Source organism: Phoca vitulina, unplaced genomic scaffold, assembly GCF_004348235.1.
Source record: "Phoca vitulina isolate PV1807 unplaced genomic scaffold, GSC_HSeal_1.0 scaffold41, whole genome shotgun sequence".
NCBI lineage: Eukaryota > Metazoa > Chordata > Mammalia > Carnivora > Phocidae > Phoca > Phoca vitulina.
The window spans coordinates 17,020,094-17,039,509 of record NW_022589744.1 but is presented as its reverse complement, the minus strand read 5'-3'; the positions used below and the strand labels follow the sequence as shown (position 1 = coordinate 17,039,509).

The window sequence follows — 19,416 nt, the reverse complement described above, 5'->3', positions numbered from 1 at the left end:
CCCCCCAGAAAGGCTCACACCCACCCGGCCCGTGCATGTCTGAATGAGCTGAGTCTCATTCCCCTGCGGGAGTGCACACTCACACTCCCTGTCCCTCTGCTCCCAGACACACACACACTCTGACGTGTACTCCCTGCCATGACACAGGGCCTGGAGCCGGCCTGGCATGGCAACCTCTGCTTGCTGCACACACGGACAGGCCCCCCAGTGCACGCATGTGGCACGTGAGCCCTCTGCGGCCGTCTCCTCTGCAGGCTGTGTGGGAGGGGGCGACCCAGAAGGACTCACGGGCCTGGGAGCCCAGAGGGGACTTTGCCCACACGAAGGGTCCAGGGCTCGGAGAAACATGGTGCTCCAGCTCGAGGAGAAGCCGCTCCTATGGAATGAGGACCCTGCCCCCACAGTCCAGGAGGCAGTGAGGTGCGGGCCAGTCTCTTCGTGGGCACCGCGCCATCCGCGGCTCAGGCCATCTCCGGGCCCGTGCCACATATATCCTGCAGCCAAAGCGTGCGATCGCCGCTCAGACAGCCAGGTTGGCAGAGACATTCTGAAGTCTGAACCACCATTGTCTTGAACTCACGTCCTCCAGTGAAAGTAGGGTTGTTTGGTGTGGCTCAGACGTTTCTGGGAATCAGCCGAGTGGGGCTGCTGAACTTGCCCATCAGTGCGCCTCCCAAACAGCCTCTGGTGGTCACTGGCCTTCACCCTTTTGGCTCTGCTTCCAGAGGGTGAATAAACACAAGGGCCTGGCCTGGGGCGTTGGGTCCACGGAGGACCAAACTGTCTGAGGCACGGCTGGCAGAGCTGGACGCCCTGAACCGCCTCCCCTACGGCAGCTGTGTGGGTGGCCCTGCTCCATGGGAAGGCTTCCCAGGTGGTCCCCGTGAGCCTCGGGCTGTGGTCATGGCAGGCCCAGCATGGCCACACGGGGCGGGGGTGGCCTCTGAGCCCTCCTGATTTAGAGACCGGTCTGTCCTCCCGGGAGCCTGAGTCCAGAAGCTGGCAGGTGGATCGCACACCACGTGGGCTGGCCGCAAGCATCTCACACCTGGGCTGTGCTTCGGAATTGTGCTCTGGGACACGTGTGCAGGAGGCCAGGACCCAGCCGGCACGGGGCAGAGAGAGGCAGAGGGCATGTGGGGGTCGTGCGGAGAGGGGGAGGAGGTCAGGCGCGAGAACGCTGTGTCAGGCCCTGGAGGCTGTCCGGTGGGTGCAGCCAGGGAGGCCTCAGCCCGTGTGGATGGAGGGATGGAGGGATGCCCAGGGCCTGCTCGGCCATCCAGGGGTTAGTGGCCCACGGGACCCGTGAGGAGCGATGAGTCCGGGGTGTTACTTAGCAGCTCAGACAGCACACTCCGGAAGGTTCCGTTAGGACTGCCACACCCCCAGAGCCTCGGCCCCATCTTGGGCGACAGCCCACCCGCATCCGCGCCAGCGCCTGGCGTCCCGGGTTCCTCTTCGTTTCCCCCCCAGAGTGTGTCAGAGCCGCCACCCCTGCACCTCTGTGGGGCGTCTGCGCGAGCCCCTCGCTTACCACTGCTCTCTTGCCTTTTTACTGAGTTGTGAGGGTTCTTTCAAACTGGAAACATGTCCCTCACTAGGTCTGTGTGCCTGAGAGGCACATTGTGCGCGTTTCCTCTTAGTCCCTGGTTGGTCCCTTCATTTTCTTATCTCATCGTTCAAAGAGGTGACATTTTCAGTTTTGATGAAATGCAATCTATTAATATTTCCTTTTTATTTTGCAAATTTTTGCTCTGTTTTATAAAAATTGGCTATCCTCCATTTGCAAGCATTTTCCTAGGTATGTCTTCTAGAAGCTTTATAATTCTAGCTCTTGCGTTTAGATCCATCATCCACTTTGAGGTAAATTTTGTATGTGCTGTGAGGTAAGGGTTGGCCTGTTGGCCTTAAATCCTGGGGCCTCACTAAACCTTATGTGTAGAGTCCAGCTTTTGCAAATACTCTTCCATCTATGTGTCTGTTGTCCTGGGTAGAATTGGCGTGGTGCCGAGCCATCACGAGAATGGGCTCTCCTGTCGTGATTCCAAACCAGCGACTGGTTCTCAGGCTTTCACCCGCAAACAAGATGTTGGCCCTTAGCGGCTTGAATAAATTCCTTTCCGTTCTTGGTGTTCTGAGAGGTTGTACCTTGATGGGGTGTTGGATTTTGTCAAATGCTTTTTCTGTATCTATTAAAATGACCATATGATTTTTTTACCGATTTTCAAACATTAAACCAAACTTGAATGTGTAGGATAAACACCACGTGGTCAAGAAGTGTGCGTGTGTCTGGATTGGATTGTTAATTATCTGTGAAGGACTCGTGTGTCTCTGTCCACAAGAGACACTGCTCTGTGGTTTACTTGTGGTATTTTTGTCTGGTTTTGGCATCAAGTTAATGCTGACCTTTTAAGATGGGTTGAAATATTCTCCCCCCCCCCTTTATTTTGTGAAGGAGTTTATGTGAGATTGGTGTTCTTTCTTTAATGGTTGGTAGAATGCACCAACGATAATTTTAAATTATGAATTCCAGTGTTTAATTGATACGGAGATGTTTGGATTTCTATTCTTAATTGGCATCTCTCAAGGGATTTGTCCATTTGATCTGAGTCATTGAACTTATTGGCATAAACTTGTTGATAATCCTCTTTCTCCCTTATTAATATCTGTGGCTGACCTTCAGCCCGTTCTGCTGGGGGCCTGGGCTCTCTTTGCTGCCAAATGCCCTCCTTTTCTCCGGGAGTGACCGATGTCCCAAATCGGCCTTTGCTGTGCATTTCCTTCTACTTATTTCATGGGTCTGCATCACTAAAGAACGGCTTGGATTGCTTTGCAGACAGACACTTAGTTCTAGCCAATAGAAGTATAACATGAGCCATAAATGCAAGCTAAAATGTAGTGTGAAGTTTTTTAGTAGTTATATTAAAAAGGTATGAGGAAGTAGATGAATTTAATTATAATAATAAATTTTATTTAATCTAATATACACAAAATTCTTTCAACATGTGATCAATAGAAAAATATCAACGAGATAACATTCTTTTTTCATACCAATTCTTCAGAATCCAGCGTGTATGTTACACTCACCGCATGTCCACCAGGCGCAGCTCACAAACCCACAGCCCGCGTGCTTGGGGCCTGGGCCTCAGGTATTCAGCTGCAGTTAACCTACCAGAAAATGCCTCTGGATTTTTGCTAAGTAGGAGTTGAAAACGGGAAGCTCAGGTTTTGCTTTGTAAAAGTTCCCAAATAGCATTATGAAACTGTTTTTTTCTGACAGTCAAGGAAGTAATGGAGCACATTTGTGGGGACTGATGTTTTGGGTTTGCTAGAAAATGCTGGTGTTCGGAGGCCCTTCTGTGGTGTTTGGGGTTGGGGAGCCCCTGGATTCCAGGACCCTCAAAGCCCCTCCCAAAACACCAAAACCCTGATGTGCAGAAAGCAAGGCACGTAGTCCCTGACAGACCACCTCAGGATGTTGGTCCAGCCGCAGGCCCCACTGATCCGATTTCTGTCTCTAGAGATTAGAGTTCCTGTCTTTAGGATTTTGTGTAGACGGAGGCTGCCTTCCTTCAGTCCGTGAAAGCCACCAGTCTCCACGTTGTGGCTGCACCTCAGCTGCTGGGGAGAGGCCCCTGCGCTCTGTTCTACGGTGTCTGTCACCCATGTCGATTAACACTGGGGTTGCTTCCAGTTCTGTCTGTTGTGCATAAAGCTGCTTTGAATGTTCACAGACAGGTTCTGCATGGACATAGGTTTTTATTTTCCCGGGACACCCGGGGTGGGGTGGCTGGCTGTGTGGGAGGTCTGAGCAGCCACTCCGCTCTTTGCAAGGTGGGTGTGTGTTAACTGTCCCTTCCCCGGTCTGAGATTTCATTCAGTGGTGTCAGTCTTTGATTTTAGCATTCGTGAGGCTGTCCTGTGTCTCGTTACAGTCAAATTTCCCTGCCCCGGCATCCACGTCACTCGACGCCAGTAGCACCCACCCCAGGTGTAGGACTACCAAGCATGCCTGAACATTTCCAGACATGCCCCTGGAAATGTTACCTTATGTGGAAAAGGGGTCTTTGCAGCTGGGACTGAGGGTCTCGTGACAGGGGACTATCCTGGATGGTGCAGGCAGGCGCGAATGGGGAGGCAGAGACAGGGGCCCGGGCCACGCTAGGAAGAGGTGGAAAGGGGCCAGCCGGAGGCATGCAGGGCGCGCAGGTGTTGTGAAGATGGAAGTCCTCCCCAGACCAACCCACCCGAACGTCAGCACAACCCCAGTCAGAATCACAGCAGGCTTTGTAGTAACTGACCAACTCATTCCAAAATTTGTTGGAAATGTAGAGATTTAGAACAGCCAAAATGCATCTGGACAAGAGCAGAGTTAGAGGCCAGCACTACCTAACTCCAAGGCCATGAGGTTCGGCACAAGGACAGACGCACAGACCGCTGATCTTGCATGGACGTGCTCAGAGGAGACGACGGTGCTGGGACGTCCGCATGTCCACGTGCAGTAAAACTGAACCTGAAAAACCTCACACCACTAATAAAAAGTTAATTCAAAATGGATCCTAGAACTAAATGTGAAACTTAAAACTATAAAACTTATGGAAGAAGACAGAAAAAAAGTCTTTGTGACCTTGGGTTAGGCAGGAAGCCGTGGGGTAAGACACACCAGAATCACAGTCCCTGAGAAGAGTGGGGCAGTTGGGCTTCATCAGCTTCACAGACGTCCGTGAAAGACAAGCCAGGAGACCGGGAGGCGTGTTTGCAAATCACATCCAATAATTGCCTGGTGCCCGGACTGGGAGAGCTCCGTGGAGCTTTCCGGAATCTAAGAAAACAAACATCCCAGTACAAGGGGGACCGGTGACTGGAACAGGTGCTTCATCAGGTTAGATGTCTGGATGGCAAATTAGTGCAGCCTCGTTAGTCGTTAGACAGATGTGAAGTGCACAGTGAGACACACACCTGTTAGCACATCTGAAATGAAAAGGGCCACGGTACCCAGTGTTTGTGGGGACGTGGCCGGCCAGAGCACAGAAAGAACCACGTGGACGTGCTTTGTAGACGCTCCTGTGCGCCTGCCCTTACCAACCCCGCCCAGGGCTGCTCACCCCAGAGAAATGAAAGTGCCGTCTGCACAGAGACCGCGCGCTCTGGGCCCTGCAGGCCCGTCAGCAGGCGCGTGGAAGAGCAAGTGTGGTTTTACTGAGCGCAGGAAACCGGAGAGGAGGAGCACGTGCTGTGTGGCCATGTTTGCGTAGAATTCTAGGAAATGCAGGCCAGCATTTGTGACAGTTGCCTGGGATGGAGGTGGGGAGGTGGCCAGGGCACGAGGAACATGGCAGGTGCGGCAAGCTCAGAACCTTGAGTGTGGCGTGTGGCTCGGTGCACACGTAGGTGGAGTTTATCGAACTGTATAAATATGTACAGCTTGTCGCATGGCATACCTCAGTAAAACTGAAAAGTCCCCTAACCACGGGGAGACGTCAGTGGGCAGCCCCTGTCTGGAGCTTGAGGGCAGTTAGAGGTCTGGGGTGGCCCTTGGAGCAGAGCTGTGAGCACCCCCACACTGGAGATGAAGTGTGTACCTCTTATGGCGGCTTGTTTGTGTCCCCAGATTCAGCGTGATGGAGTTGGGGGGCCTTTGGGAGGTCATGGGGGTGAGGCCCCTGTGATGGGACCAGTGAGTGCCCTTGTCAGACGAGACCCCAGAGCTCACGGAAGAAGGCAGCTCCCTGCAAGCAGGAGGCTCCCTGAGCGCGTCTGCTGCCCTGGCCCCGTCTGTGGGGGCACAGCAGCCCGTGCCCACAGAGATGGTGCCGGTGAGCGGGGCCCCTGTGTATCAACTACACAAAATGCTGAGTCTCAAAGCCTGGGAGCCAAGCGTATGTTGGTCATTAAAATCAGTGGACGTCAGTGGTGCACATCCTGGTCGTTCGATAAGGGGATCTGGTCTGGGTAGCACCTTGGGCCCTCCTGTGGCCCCTGGGCTTGGAGGTGTGGGGGGTCCTGGGTGTGCAGGCAGGAGACTGACCATGTCCCAGTGTGGGGACCCCAGCCCCTGGGGCTCCTCAGACCTGGCCTGGCTTCTCGCAGGGGCCCTGCCTGCCAAGGGTCTGCACGGGAGGCCAGTCTTCTGGTGACTGAGGTGGTTCCTTGCTGGGCCTGCCCTTGAGGCTGCCTCCCTGGGGCTAGTGAGAATCGGGGTGTGCGCACGCGTGCGGTGCAGAGATTATCGGGGTGGAAGGCCCTACCTGCTATGCCTGGGGCTGGGAGAGGCAGGGGTGTTTGGGGCTCCCTTCCTGAGTGCTGCCATCCTTCTCCCCCTTCCCTGCCTTAGTCTGACCCGGACCGTCAGTGCAGGAGTCATGATGGCTAAGGGGGGGGCTGGTCCCATCTGTCATCTTCCCAAATCCCTCCCACCCCCAGAATGTCGAGGGAAAGAGCCCTGCTTCCTGGTGTCCAGATGTGGCTGGCCAGGAGCACTGACCCCAGAGGAGCTGGGAGGCCCCTCTGCCCCTCACTGGGCTAGCCTGGCGGAACCAGCCCCCGAGTCCTGCTGACCGGCCGATGCGGGGCCTGGCGTGGCTGAATCAGGGGTGGGGCTGGGCGGTCTGCCCTGGCCACTCAGGCACGCCGCGAGTGTTGGGAACAGCCCAGACTGGCCATCCGTGGAGGCAAGGCTGGTTTTCTTCCAAGACCATTTTGGTCAAGGCTTCCTGTAATGAGTCTTGGGAAACTTTAGAGGCAGGACACGCTCACAAAGCCTAGGTCACCTCCTCCCTGTGCTGCAGCACCGGGCACCAAAGGGAGACCCAGCCGACGGCCTCTGCTAGCTTCTTGCTCACACCCGCTGGGTCCTGGGGGACAAGGAGGGGACACCGGTGCCGAGGGAGTGGGCACTGGCCTTCCTTGGCTCCCACGGTTCCCTACACAGTCCACACCACATCACATTAAAACATGGGCTTCGTTCACACTGTGAAGGGAACTGAAGACGGGTGAACTCTAGAAGGCTGTTGCCTCAAGCTCTGTCCTGCCGGCCTGCCTGCCCCCTGACCTCTGCTCTCCCGCGGGCTGCATGGCGGGTCAGCAGTGCCTGGAACAGTGCCCGTGTGCACATCCTCGTCCCCGCTCTGGCCTCGTTTCCTCACAAGTTGCCCAAGAGAAAATTCCACAAGTGGGTTTCTCCCGTCACCTGTGGCCAGCATCGTCCCCACAGAGAGACGTGAGCAGGGGGCACGGCGGCGGGGAGCTTGAGCCTCGAGGCACCGGGAGCTGCAGGCGGGTCCCTCCGCACTGGCCCGTCTCGCCTGTTGGGTCTTCGTGTTGGGCCGCACGGCGGGGGTGTGCAGGGACTGCGGCTGGTCCACTGTGTGTGCCTCTGGGTTTGTTTTGTAAACAGATGCCCTCTCCCAGGCTTCATTAAGCCTGGAAAAAACATTTAAAAGTAAGAACATTTAGTTGTCCAGAAATTAACATACCATAAAATTGACTGTTTTTCCCTTTTCGGTATACAGTTCTGAGTCTTACCGCACGTGCACAGATTTGTGTAACCACCCCAACCTGGCTCGTTTTGTGTAAAATGGTGATAGATGTCTGGATGTGTGCTTCACTGGACTAGCACTCTGCACGCCCCTCGTCCCCAGGAAAATGCAAATTATGAACCTGCCAGACAGGCAGGCAGCCACTGATGTTTCCCACAAAGAGGAAGCCCAGTGACCTACGTGATGGACATGTAGTTCCCGAGAATTGCTAACAGCCCCCCATGGTGGAGTGGACGTGTATGGGCTGAAGTGAGGGGTCTCAGAACCATGGAGGCTCAAGGCAAACACAGATGACCCCATCCTCAACAGTCATCATGTAAGCGAGCTCACAGCTGAGGCAGCTGCCGGGGAAACGGTACCGAAGCAGAAGCGTGGGAGAGAGGGCCTGTCCTCAGTGGCAGTGAGTCACTGGACTACCGAAACCACATCCAGATACAGTGGATGCTTGGACAACATGGGGCTTCAGGGTGCCGACCCTCTGCAGAAAAATCCATGGATGACATTTGACTCCCCAAAAACTTAACTGCCAATAGCCTACTGTTGACCAGAAGCCTTATCGGTAGCATGACGTCAGTTAACACATATATTACATACTGTATTCCTCCAATAAAAGAAGCCAGAGAAAAGAAAGTGTTACTAAGAAGATCTTAAGGAAAATACATTTATGGCACTGTCTTGTATTTATTTTTAAAAATCCACGTGTAAGTAGACCCGCGCAGTTCACACCTGTGTTGCGCACTCTCGCTGTGCTCTCAGAACTCGAAGAAATGCTTCCCAGGCACGTCGGGATGAGGGGCTCATTCCCACTTTGCTCTGAGCCTGCAGCCTTACGTCCGCCAGCTTCCAGGCGCTGGGTCCTGTGATGCACCCATAGCCACGCAATGCGGGAGAAACTGTCTGAGATTCTGGATCCAGCTTGGAACTGAGTATCTGGCATGTTCTCATGGACATCACATGCTCATGCCCTGCTCATGACCTGCCACTGGCCTGAGTCCAGATTTTATCGTTTAGAAGGAATAAACCAAGAAAGGAAATGCCTGGGTGTGGAGCCCCTGGGCCCAGCTCTCCACCAGCCAGGCTTGTTGACACGTAACATCTATCACCATTTGTTTTCATTAGGGAGACGGGGCTCCCTCTCCACCCTCTGGGCCCCAAGGAGGTGCCAGCACAGCCCACTGCCGCTCAGACAGAAGCCCCTGGCTCCCACGGACGGGACCAGGGCCTGTCCCAGGTAGGGCAACCCGCTTGGTGGGGAGACGTCTGCAGGTGCCCTCACTGCTCACATAGGACCTTTGAAGTCCTGTCGTCCTGAAGCAGGGGGCAGGAGCATTCTAGGGTGTGACTTGAGATGCTCAAGATAAAAGAAGCCCCTGAAGAGGGAGCAACTGGAGGTCAGGGAAGACCGTGGGAGGAGAGATCCGGGGAGGACATCCCGTACCTGTGCGTGCCCAGCACGGAGATGCTGCCCCCAAAGAAACCCTAACAGAAGTGTGAGGACTGCGGGTGGCAGAGAGGCTCATGGTTTGTGTGCACACACCCTGGTACACATTCTGCAATGTTTTCCACAAGGTAAAAAGCCTGGAAGGGAACACACCATAAATGTAATAGTTTATTTATCTGGGTGGTACAATTAGGGATGGTTTTAGTTTTTTCTGCATGATGTTCTGTATTTTGTATCAATGAACGTATATCAATCTTGTACACAGAAAACATTTTCAGAAAACAAAATTAATGATTCCATTCATAAAACTTTGAGTGTTTTCTTTATAAACCAAAGAAATTACATTGATTATAAAACTAAATATATAGTTACATATATTTTTCTCAATTTTTTCCTAAAAATGTTTTCTCAAGGTGGAGCTACCTTTTTCTCCGACTATAATCTTGCTTTTTTGTTGATGTTTAAGAAATCCAGAAAATACAGAAAATAAATCCTGTATGATCCCAGCAGTCATTGGCAGCTGGTAAATTTCCTCCGTACAGTTACATGTTCTGTGGAATCACTCCAAATGTTCTAACTGAAGCGAGGAAACCTCACTTAGGCTGGGGTAGAGGCCGGCAGGGGGAGCTCTGCGCAGCACTGGTTATCAATTACAGACCCACCTGGAAGAGAGGCACCTTGCAGGTGGGTACCGCTTTACCAACCCCGCTCCAGGATGGAAGGTTTCCTGCTGCCCCGGCAACAGCCCAGCCAATGGGAGATGGTCACAGCCCAGCCAATGAGAGTCAGCCAGTCACAGCCCAGCCAATGGCAGACAGCCTAGCTAATGACAGAGGGTCACAGCCCAGCCAATGGAGATGGCCACAACCCAGCCAATGGGAGGCGGCCACAGCCCAGCCAATGGGAGGCGGCCACAGCCCAGCCAATGGGAGGCGGCCACAGCCCAGCCAATGAGAAGCCACCATACTTCCAGCTCCCAGCCTACTCCAATGGACTTTCTGTTTACAACAATCCACCCCCTCCCCACCCCACACCCCCTATAAAAAGAGCCGCCTCCGTTTCCTCTCCGGACGTGCCCGTGGTTGTGGCGGAGCCTGTGTGTCCTGGGTTGGGATTCTCTGCTCATACCAGAGCACCCCTTCTGGCTGGTGGAACAGCGGGCAGTGTTACTGTTAACGTGAACACGATCTGCTTGCTAAAGGGCCCTTCGGTTTTCGCTCCTGCTTCGGGTTCTGGTTTTGACGTGTGCTGTACACACGGTGTTCCGTTTTTTAGGGAGGGAGGGAGAGTCCCAAACGGGCTCCACGCCCAGCGCGGGCCGCACGGCGGGGGCGGGGCGCGGTGTCAGGCCCTGAAGTCGCGCCCCGAGCCGCCCGGCGCCCTGTCGCGTCGTGGTCTTCGCCGACGTCGTCACCGAGCTAGAATTCGCGTGCCGCGGAGTTCACCCCGCTAAGACGTGCAAGTCCTTGTTTTCGGCAGCTTCGCAAATGGTGCACTTTGTCTGTTTTTCCTTGGTTGCCTGTGCTTTGGGTGACCTAGGAAACTGCCTAATCCAAGGTCATGGAGACTCACACTCGAGTTTCCTTCTACACGTTTCACAGGTTGAGGTCTTGTGTTTAGGTCTGTGATCCACTTTGCATTAATTTTGTGTATTGTGTGAGGTAAGGGTACAACTTTATGCCATTGCATGTGGATGTCCAGTTGTTCCTGGACTGTTTGTTGAAAGACTTCTCATCAAGTTGTTGATTTTGTAGATTAATTGGGAAGTATTGACATCTTAGTATTTAATCTTTCAGTCCATGAAAATGGGATGTCCTTCCATTTATTTAGGTCTTTAATTTGTTTCAAAGATGTTTTATGATTTTCAGTGTAAAGTTTTGCACTCTTGTTACATTTATTCCTGAGTATCTTTTTCACGCTATTGTAAATCAAAGTGTTTTCTTGACTTCATTTTTGGATTGTTCATTACGAGTATATAGAAATACAATTGAGTTTTGTATGTGAATCTTGTATCCCGGAACTTTGCTGAACTCATTCATTAGTGCAAGGGTGTGTGTGTGTTTGTACTCCTTTGGGTTTTCTACTTACAGGATTGTGTCATCTGCAAATTGAGACCATTTTACTTCTTCCTTTCCCAAGTATTATAAAATGCCTTTTATTTTTCTTATTTCCTAATTGTTCTGAGTAGAACTTCCAGCACAATGTTGAATAGAAGTGGTCAGAACATATATTCATGTCTTATTCCTCATCTTAGAAGAAAAGCATTTAGTGTCACACCATTTTAAGTATGATATCAGCTGTGGAGTTTTGCAAACTCCTAGGTTGACTGGTTTTGTCATGAAAAGGTGTTGGATTTTGTCAAATGCTTTTTCTGCATCTATTGAGATGATTGTGTGGTGTCATCCTTTGTTCTATGAATATGGTGTATCACATCACCTGTGTTTTCATCCATTGAACCAACCTTGCAATCCTGGGATAAATTCCACTTGGTCATGGTGTAGAATCCTTTTTATATAATGATGGACTCAGTTTACTAGTTCTTTGTTGAAGATTTTTGCAACTATATTCATAAGGGATCTTGGTGTATAGTTTTGTGATATTTTCAACTGGCTTTGGTATCAGGGTAGTGCTGGTCTCACAGAATGAGTCAGGAAGTGTCCCTGCCATCTCCTGTTTTTTTGGAAGACTTTGTGAAGGATTGATATGAATTCGTTAAACATTGGATAGAATTCACTCATGAAGCCCTCTGGACCTGGGCGTTTCTTTGTGGGAAGTTGTAGGTTTTTTAAAGTGCTCTCTCAATCTCTTGTTATAGATCTAGTCATAGTTTCTGTTTCTTCTTCAGTTTCAATGGTTTGTGTCTTTGGAGGAATCCATCCATTTCATCTAAGCTAACTTTTTATGCTGTTTCAGTTTTTTCATGTCAGAATTAAAAGCTGCATGTTTATTTTTTGTTTTCATATGAAACTTCACCATCAGTCAAAAGCAGGGGGGCCTCCTTCCTGAACCCAGTCAGTGAGCGTTCACCCGGGAACAGGACCCAGGTGGAGCCACTGATTCTCGTGGCCCCTGTCCCCGCCATCTGTTGGCCTTGGGCACCAGATACTGTGGATCTGTCTGTAAAGTCCCTCGAACTCCTGTTCCTACAAAGAAGGGCAGATTCGTTTGTCACTTTCTGAATTCTACTTTGTGGAAAATAAATTGTAAGTTGTGACAAGCTGTTCTTTCCTGATAATTATGTTAGTGTCAATTGCTTCTAGGTTTTTACCTCCAATGGCCCAACTGTGATCATGCCCACCTGGTTCTGCTCTCGAGCATGGTTTTCCCACGTGGGCCCATTTGACGAGGGCGGACAGGTAAGTATGGGCCCCTTGTGGATCCCCTCCTCTCGGGCCAGGGGAGGCCCTGTCATCCCCTGGGTGTGAATCCCCCAGCCCTACCTGCTTGTGGGTGCTGTGCTCCCTCTGGGGATCCAGGGATTCAGAAAACATCTTCTGTGAAGGCCTTTCCAGCACTTCTCCTGCTGGCTGGGCTGAGCGTCCAGAGAGCATCTGGAGCCCTGGCACCCACTTGGGATTTCCACGTGAAGGCTGCAGGCGCCCAAGGCATCTGTGCCTGACTCACACCTGCCTGGCCCAGACCCCAGGCTTCCTCATCCTGGTTTAAAAGCTGTTTTTGGCAAAGTGCAGGATGTGGACGTTGTCCACATCCATGCTGCCTCTGGATGACCTTAGGAGAGGGGCCAGTGGCCTTGGGCATTCTGGCCAAACTGGGATGGGCTCTTCTTCTAAATCCTCTCCTACCTGCAGGGCCCCACCTGCAGAGCTCAGCCCACACTGGTCTCTAGTGTGTGCCCCAGAAATGGGGACCCGGCCTCTAGCCTGCTCTCTCTGCCCCACCCCACAAACAGTCTTACAGTTAATGCTCCTACACCCAATTGAAAAGGAAATCTTAGGGTCAGTTTATTTTCCTTCAGACTTCCCTTAAATTAGGCTTTGAGAATGTGAGGTCCGGTCTCCGTGGTGGGAGTGAGTGGATCGGGTATGTGAGGGGCCCATCAAGCCTGCACTGTTGGACCTTTGATGAGGCCCCACACCACGCCCCTACCAACTGCTGGGCTGGGGGCAGGAGGGAGCCTGGACACAGACGCTGGCAGAGGGTCGGGGCCACGGGGTTCCTGGGGGTCTGGAGACCCCAGGCTGGGGGGCAGGGGTGGCAACTCAGGCCCAGGCTCCACCGCCTGCCCTGGGACCTTGGCCACTGTCCTTCTGCTCTGAGCCTACTTCCCTCCTGTCGAGGCAAGTCAGAGTCGGCCACATGGACCCTCAGCTCAGGGCCAACCCCACCCTGATCCCACCCAGCCCTTGCCTGTCATTTTGGAGGGAGAGCCTCCACCGCCCCACGTGCTGGACCGTGTCCCTCACAGCCACCAGACACACCCTCCAGGAATAGTGCCATTCTCACACATTTACCAGCCAGAGCCCCTGAGGGATCGGCCAGCAGCATCTGCGCCACGATGTAAACCAGGGGCCTGCCCCAAGCAGGTCTCCCCGCCGTGCCAGGCTGCCACCAGCACCACCTCGTGTCCCTAGGATTGGCCCGAGCAGGGAGCACGGGTGCTACCACCCGACCGTGCTTCTCCAGCCGTAGCCTGGGCCACACCTCGCAGACACGTGAATCACCCTGCTCTGCACTGACCGGCCTTCCCCTCTGCCCCCCTGCCCCCCTGCCGGGATGGGAGACCAGGTCACTTTGTCACGGAGGTGTGCCGATTCATGATTTTAGGGTGTTGGGCACCATCCCTGTGTTTCTGTTTCTCCCCCAAATTCATACAACTGGGAGAGAACTTGTACTCGTGTGGCACGGCCCTGCCCAGGGGTCCCCAGTCTCAGGGGCCTCAGCTCCACCAGGGGCAGCAGGCGCCAAGGCAGGAGAGATGGCCGAGCTTTCTTTTTAGGGGGGCTTCTCAGCTAACAAGTTCTCCCTGACAGTATGCCAACGGGGTTGGTGAAGGGAAGCCCAGCAAGACTCCCCCCTTCTAGCAGGTGCTACAAAAAGCCACTGTTCTCATTGGAGCTGAATCCAAGCACCTGCTTTCATATTCTTCTGCAGAAAATAGCCCAGAAATGGGCATCAGGAGACATTCCCGGGGAAACACTGATAGAAAGATCTGACACATCCTTAACTCACAGCCCTGAGCAGTCTGAGGATTCAAAGTACATCAAGCCTTTTAGCTCAAAGTAATTCTTCCCGGAGAAGCAGCTGGGGGAAAAGAAAGCCCATCCATGGGGGCTTTGTATGGGGGCTCAGGGACCAGAGATCAGAGACCAGGCACCAAGGATCAGATATCAGGGGTCAGAGACCAGAGCAGAGTTCAGGGACCAGAGATCAGATTTCAGGCATCAGGGATCAGAGACCAGGGATCAGAAATCTGAATCAGAGATCAGATTTCGGGGACCAGAGATTGGAGACCAAAGATTAGAGACCATGCATCAGGGATCAGAGACCAGGGATGAGAGGTCAGGTACCAGATATCAGAGATCAAGGACCAGGGACTGGAGATCAGGGATCAGAGACCAAGGACCGGGGACCAGAGGTCAGAGATCAGGAACCTAGAGACCAGAGACCAGGGATCAGAGTTCAAGGACCAGAGACCAGAGATCAGGGGCCAATGATCAGAGATCGGGGACCAAGGATCAGAGATCATAGTTAAGGGACTATGGATCAGGGACCAGAGATTGGGGACCAGCGATCATATTTCAGGCACTAGGTATCAGAAATCAGAGATCAGGCACCAGGGACCAGAGAGCAGGGATCAGTGACCAGAGATTAGGGATCAGGGACTAGAGATCTGGGATCAGGAAGAAGGGACCAGGGGTCAGGGGCCAGGACTAGATCTGTGATGGGGCTGTGGCTGGAGCAAGTGGGGGGTCTAGGGCATAAAAAGGCAGATCACAGATGGCAGCAGAGCCCACCACCAGGATAAGAAGAACATCAAGTGTTTCCATCATTCTTTAATGCCATTCCCAGAGAAAGAACACCTGAAGTTATTCATGGAGTGTGCTCCAAGGGGAACACAGAAGCCCTGAGAGCTGGCCATGGGTTTGGGGACTGATCCTCAGGTAATTCTCCGTGGGCCTTAGTGAAGAACCAAGGTCTATCCAGGGCCAAGAGCTTGCGGTTCCTGCTCTGTGGACAGAAGGGCAAGTGGCTAAAGCAGCAGGAAACAGTCCAGGTGCTACATGATGTGGGGGTGACCAAGGTGCGGACCAGGGTGGCAGCAAGACTCCACAAGTGAGCTGGGCCCAAGGGGGCATGGAAACGGTGGCTGTGAGCGGGAACGTGCAAGGTGGAAATGCACTTACAGAGGCAGTCTAGGAGGGGGACGGGAGTCTGAGATTTGGAGGCCGGTAAAGTCATGGCCCAGGATGGCATCCAGCCGCGGTAAGCAGCGTCGGCTGCCAGGCTGAGGAATCTGAACGCCCCTGCTGGGCAACCAGTTCAGGCCCTTCCACAAAAAGAAAAGTAACAAAAGGGCCTCTTGTTGGTTCTGAACATGCCTTCTGAGAGCAGGCTGGCCTGGGTGGGAAGGGCTGGAGAAGGCTCGTCACAGCCACGGGCCGGACCGGAGGCCCAGAGAGGCTGGCCACACAACAGACACTTTTCCGATGTGCTTTTCTGATGGGAGGAGCCCCGGCTGGAGTTGCCACGTAAGAGGAGAGGCCGCCCGCCTCCCCCACCATGTGCAGCCCCCAGAATCCCTGCCAGAGGCTGAGGCTTCCCGCTTTTATTTGCATTTTCCAAGATGACTAAGGGTGTTGAATGATTTTTATGTGCCGATTGGCCATTTATTATATGAAGTGTCCAAATCTTTTGCCCACTTTCAAGTGGGTGGTTTTGCGGTTGTCAGGTTGTCGGTATTCTCTGTCAAGTACCCGCTTGTGGATGTTTCCTCCCATCTTGGTTTCTGTGTTCTGGGATGTCCTCACTTCCACTTGCTGCGCCGCCCAAGTTCTGTCCTGTGGGCTTCGGGGCAGTGAGGCTGTGGCTTCCATCCCCGGTTTGTCTGCTCTGTCCCTGCCCCACGGTGTGGCTCAGGCTGTCCCGCCCGCAGCCTCCACACTGGGCATGGCCGTCACCTCTGCAGGGACAGCTACTCGGCCAACTGGAGCCAGGAGCCACCACCCACTCTTGGGTTACTTAAATTCCTCTTGGTACTGAAGGTTTATATTTTGTTCTAGTGGTTATTTCTGTATTTGTCTCTTTCTATTTTTATTTTTTTAAGATTTTATTTATTTGAGAGAGAACATGTGAATGTGGGGAGGGGCAGAGGCAGAGGGACAAGCAGACCCCCTCTGAGCAGGGAGCCTGACGCGGGGCTCGATCCCATGACCCTGAGATCATGACCTGAGCCGAAATCAGGAGTCAGACGCTAAACCAACTGAGCCACCCAGGCGCTCCCTTTCTGTTTCTTTTTTGAATTCAATCCACCCTCTGTTATTTTGGAGGTTTATTGAGGTGTAATTCATATACCATCCATTTCTCCTGTGAAAAGGTGCAGTTTGATGTATTCTAGCGAATCCACAGGCACCACTTCACCACCGTGTGCTGCCGGAGGGCCGTGTGCCTGAGAGCCGCGCACCTCGGCCAGCCGGGCCCGCACCCTCTGCCCCACCCTCCTCCACAACTCCTTCGTGCATCCTGGCCTTCTGACTTGGGGGCTTCCCTCACGCTCTCAGGTGCTGGGAGGGCTCAGTGTTGGTCTGTCTTATGGTTGGGGTCTTCTGTGTTGTGGGAACGTTTGGTTTTCTGCTTTCATCTCACACCAGCTCCATCCAGATGAAGACTTTCTGCATCCCTGCATTCTCGGGTTCATGCAGTCCGCCCCCTCCTGCCACTGCAGGGAAGCGCAGCAGCTTTTCTGGGGTGTGTGGGGGCTGGCGTGAGGGGCGGTGGCCCGTTCTGTGCTTCCTTCTGTCCCACGAGATCCCAGTCCCCTTTCACAAGTCTCAGGGGTGTGCCTGCCCTGCCCGCTACATCCCCACCCACAGGACCATTCAGTGCACCCAGGAACCCCCCCGCCATGGGCTCAGCTACCCCAGCGTCCTTGGCTCCCCAGGCCGCGTCACTCTTGCCATTACGGCCTCTGTCTAGAGTTTTTGGCTGGCCAGAGGAGCCTGAGCTCTTGAGAACACGTGCCCGCCAGGGAGCCCACCAGGTGGGGAGGAGTGAAAACCGAGGAACCGTGAGTGGAGGGCTAGTGGAACAGACACCCCGCCTCGCCGCGAGCCGTGGTGCCCCAGTGCTGCCTCCAACTAAATTCTCACTTTCCTTCTTGCCAGAAATAAGGAAACCCTGAGGGTGAGTTCTTCCATGTCATCAGAAGAAAGAGCACCTTTTTCCTAAAGCTGTAAAGTGTGCAGAGTTAAAATTTGCTCTTTAAAGGTACTTTTGGGGCGCCTGGGTGGCTCAGTCAGTTAAGCGTCTGCCTTCGGCTCAGGTCTTGATCCCAGGGTCCTGGGATCGAGCCCCGAGTTGGGCTCCCTGCCCCGCGGGAAGCCTGCTTCTCCCTCTCCATCTCCCTCTGCTGCTCCCCGCCATGCACCTCTCTCTCAAATAAATAAGTCTTTTGTAAAAATAAAGGTGCCTTTGAAAATGCAGAGAATTAGAAAAAAAATACAAATCACCTGTGACCCTGTCACCACACAGCGGATCTGAGCTTCAGGCGTGGCTCCTTTGTGTTTATTTTACTGTGGACAGACTTTCAGCACAGCTGGAAACAGTTGTGAAACTTGATTTTTAACATTTTACTATACATCTTTCATATTATCAGTCTCTGTAGAAACTAGTCCCTCAAGTCTGTCCGCCCCATGTCGGGAACGACAGTGTTCCTGACTCTCCCCACCATTAGCCAGACCGCTGTGGGGCGTCGCAGGGTCTGCCCCCGTGGCTCCCTTCAGCCTGCTTTGTCACTGCTGGGCGCACGTGGGGTCTTTCGGACGCCGGCTTGGGGTCGCCCTTGATAAAACCAAGTGTGTCTGAGATTCCTTGGCCAGGACTCCCAGGTCAGTGGTGGCTTTACAGAGCCAGATGGACAGACGTGGGCACTAACTAGCATTTCGGGGCCGGCTTTGGGACCAGGAGCCGAGTCAGGAAGTGCACCCCGTCCAGCTGACGTCCAGGTGTGGCTCACCTTTCCGGCAGTGTGCAGCAGCCGGCCTCCTGCTCAGCCAGCAGACGAGGTGTTCTGGTGCACTGCCGACCTGCTGAGACCTGGTGCAGGCGGCCAGTCTGGGGACGGGCTTGCCCGGTGCCGCTGGTAAGGTGGCACCTGCCCCGGGGGCTCCATCTCCCGAGGGCGCCCGGCCGCCAGGCTCTGCTGGGCCAGCTGTGCGACCTTCCTCTTGAGGAGACAGGCAAACCAGGCAGCAGCCCGGAGGCCCTGGAGAGGCCAAAGTTCAGTGCCATGGGCGTCACTGGACGCAGTCGGCTCGGCTGTGGGACTGGCGCTAAACTAAACGAAACCAAACGCGGCGCTTGCGAGCTGGCCCGGAGGTGGGACGGGCAGCAGTCAGGAAACCGGCCTTTGCCTGGGGCCACGTCTCCTGGTGCCATGGGTGCCCAGGCCCCAGCACCGCCGGGCTCTGCTCACTGGTACACTTGTAGTCCCGTGCTGTTGACAGCCAGGAAGGTGAGCCAGATCCAGACCCCTCCGCTCACCTGATTTTCCCTCTGAATTCAGGAAAGTCAAGGGGGCAGACCTGGTGTCTGGCTTCCCCTTCCGTTGTCAAGGCTGAGCTTGGCCGCCCGACTGGCTAGCAGGAGGGTGGGCGCTGAGTTCTCACAAGCCAGGGAAACCCAGGAGAAAGCTCTCAGGTCCCTGCAGAGCGGAGGCCCTCTCAGCGGGGAGGGCCGTTTCTCAGGCTGGAGGCGTACGCGAGGGTGATGCTGGCGGCTTTGGTCTGCCCCGTCAACCCCTGCTTTTCACCATCAGCACCTCCTTGTCTTGAGATGACGTCCTTGTCTGCATGCTCGGTGGCTGGGCGCGTGGTTCGCTCGCTGGAACCTCGCACGTGAGGCCGGGGTGACGCCCCATCTCCAGTTGCCTGAATTAATGCACACGCGGGAAGCATTGGACGCAGGTGTGTCTTCTGTCGTGGGCAGAAACACCAGCAATGGTTGACGTTCTTTTGTGCCCTGCAGGGTGTGCCCGAGGACCTGCTGTTCTTCTACAACCACCTCAGAAAGGGCGGTGGGGTCGTCCGCGTGGACCAGAGCCTCCTCCTCTACCGCTACCACCCAAACGCTGCCACGCACTCTGTCCTCGAGTACGTAGGCCCCAAGGCTCCAGACACGGTTTGGGGGCCGGCGAGGTGCCAAGGTCGAGCATGAGGGGTCCAGGCCCAGGGTCGAGGGCGTGGGGCTGCCGAGGTCCAG

At 54.0% G+C, this 19,416-nt stretch overlaps 1 protein-coding gene across 1 annotated transcript in view; it reads left to right on the top strand.

The window, feature by feature from the left end:
* Positions 1-19,416, top strand: part of B3GNTL1 (UDP-GlcNAc:betaGal beta-1,3-N-acetylglucosaminyltransferase like 1) — a 93,385-nt gene that overhangs the window by 60,163 nt on the left and 13,806 nt on the right. Inside the window, exons 7-8 of the mRNA XM_032429998.1 lie at positions 12,240-12,335; positions 19,183-19,307. Of these exons, the coding sequence (XP_032285889.1) occupies positions 12,240-12,335; positions 19,183-19,307 (221 nt within the window). The remainder of the gene's footprint in view (positions 1-12,239; positions 12,336-19,182; positions 19,308-19,416) is intronic.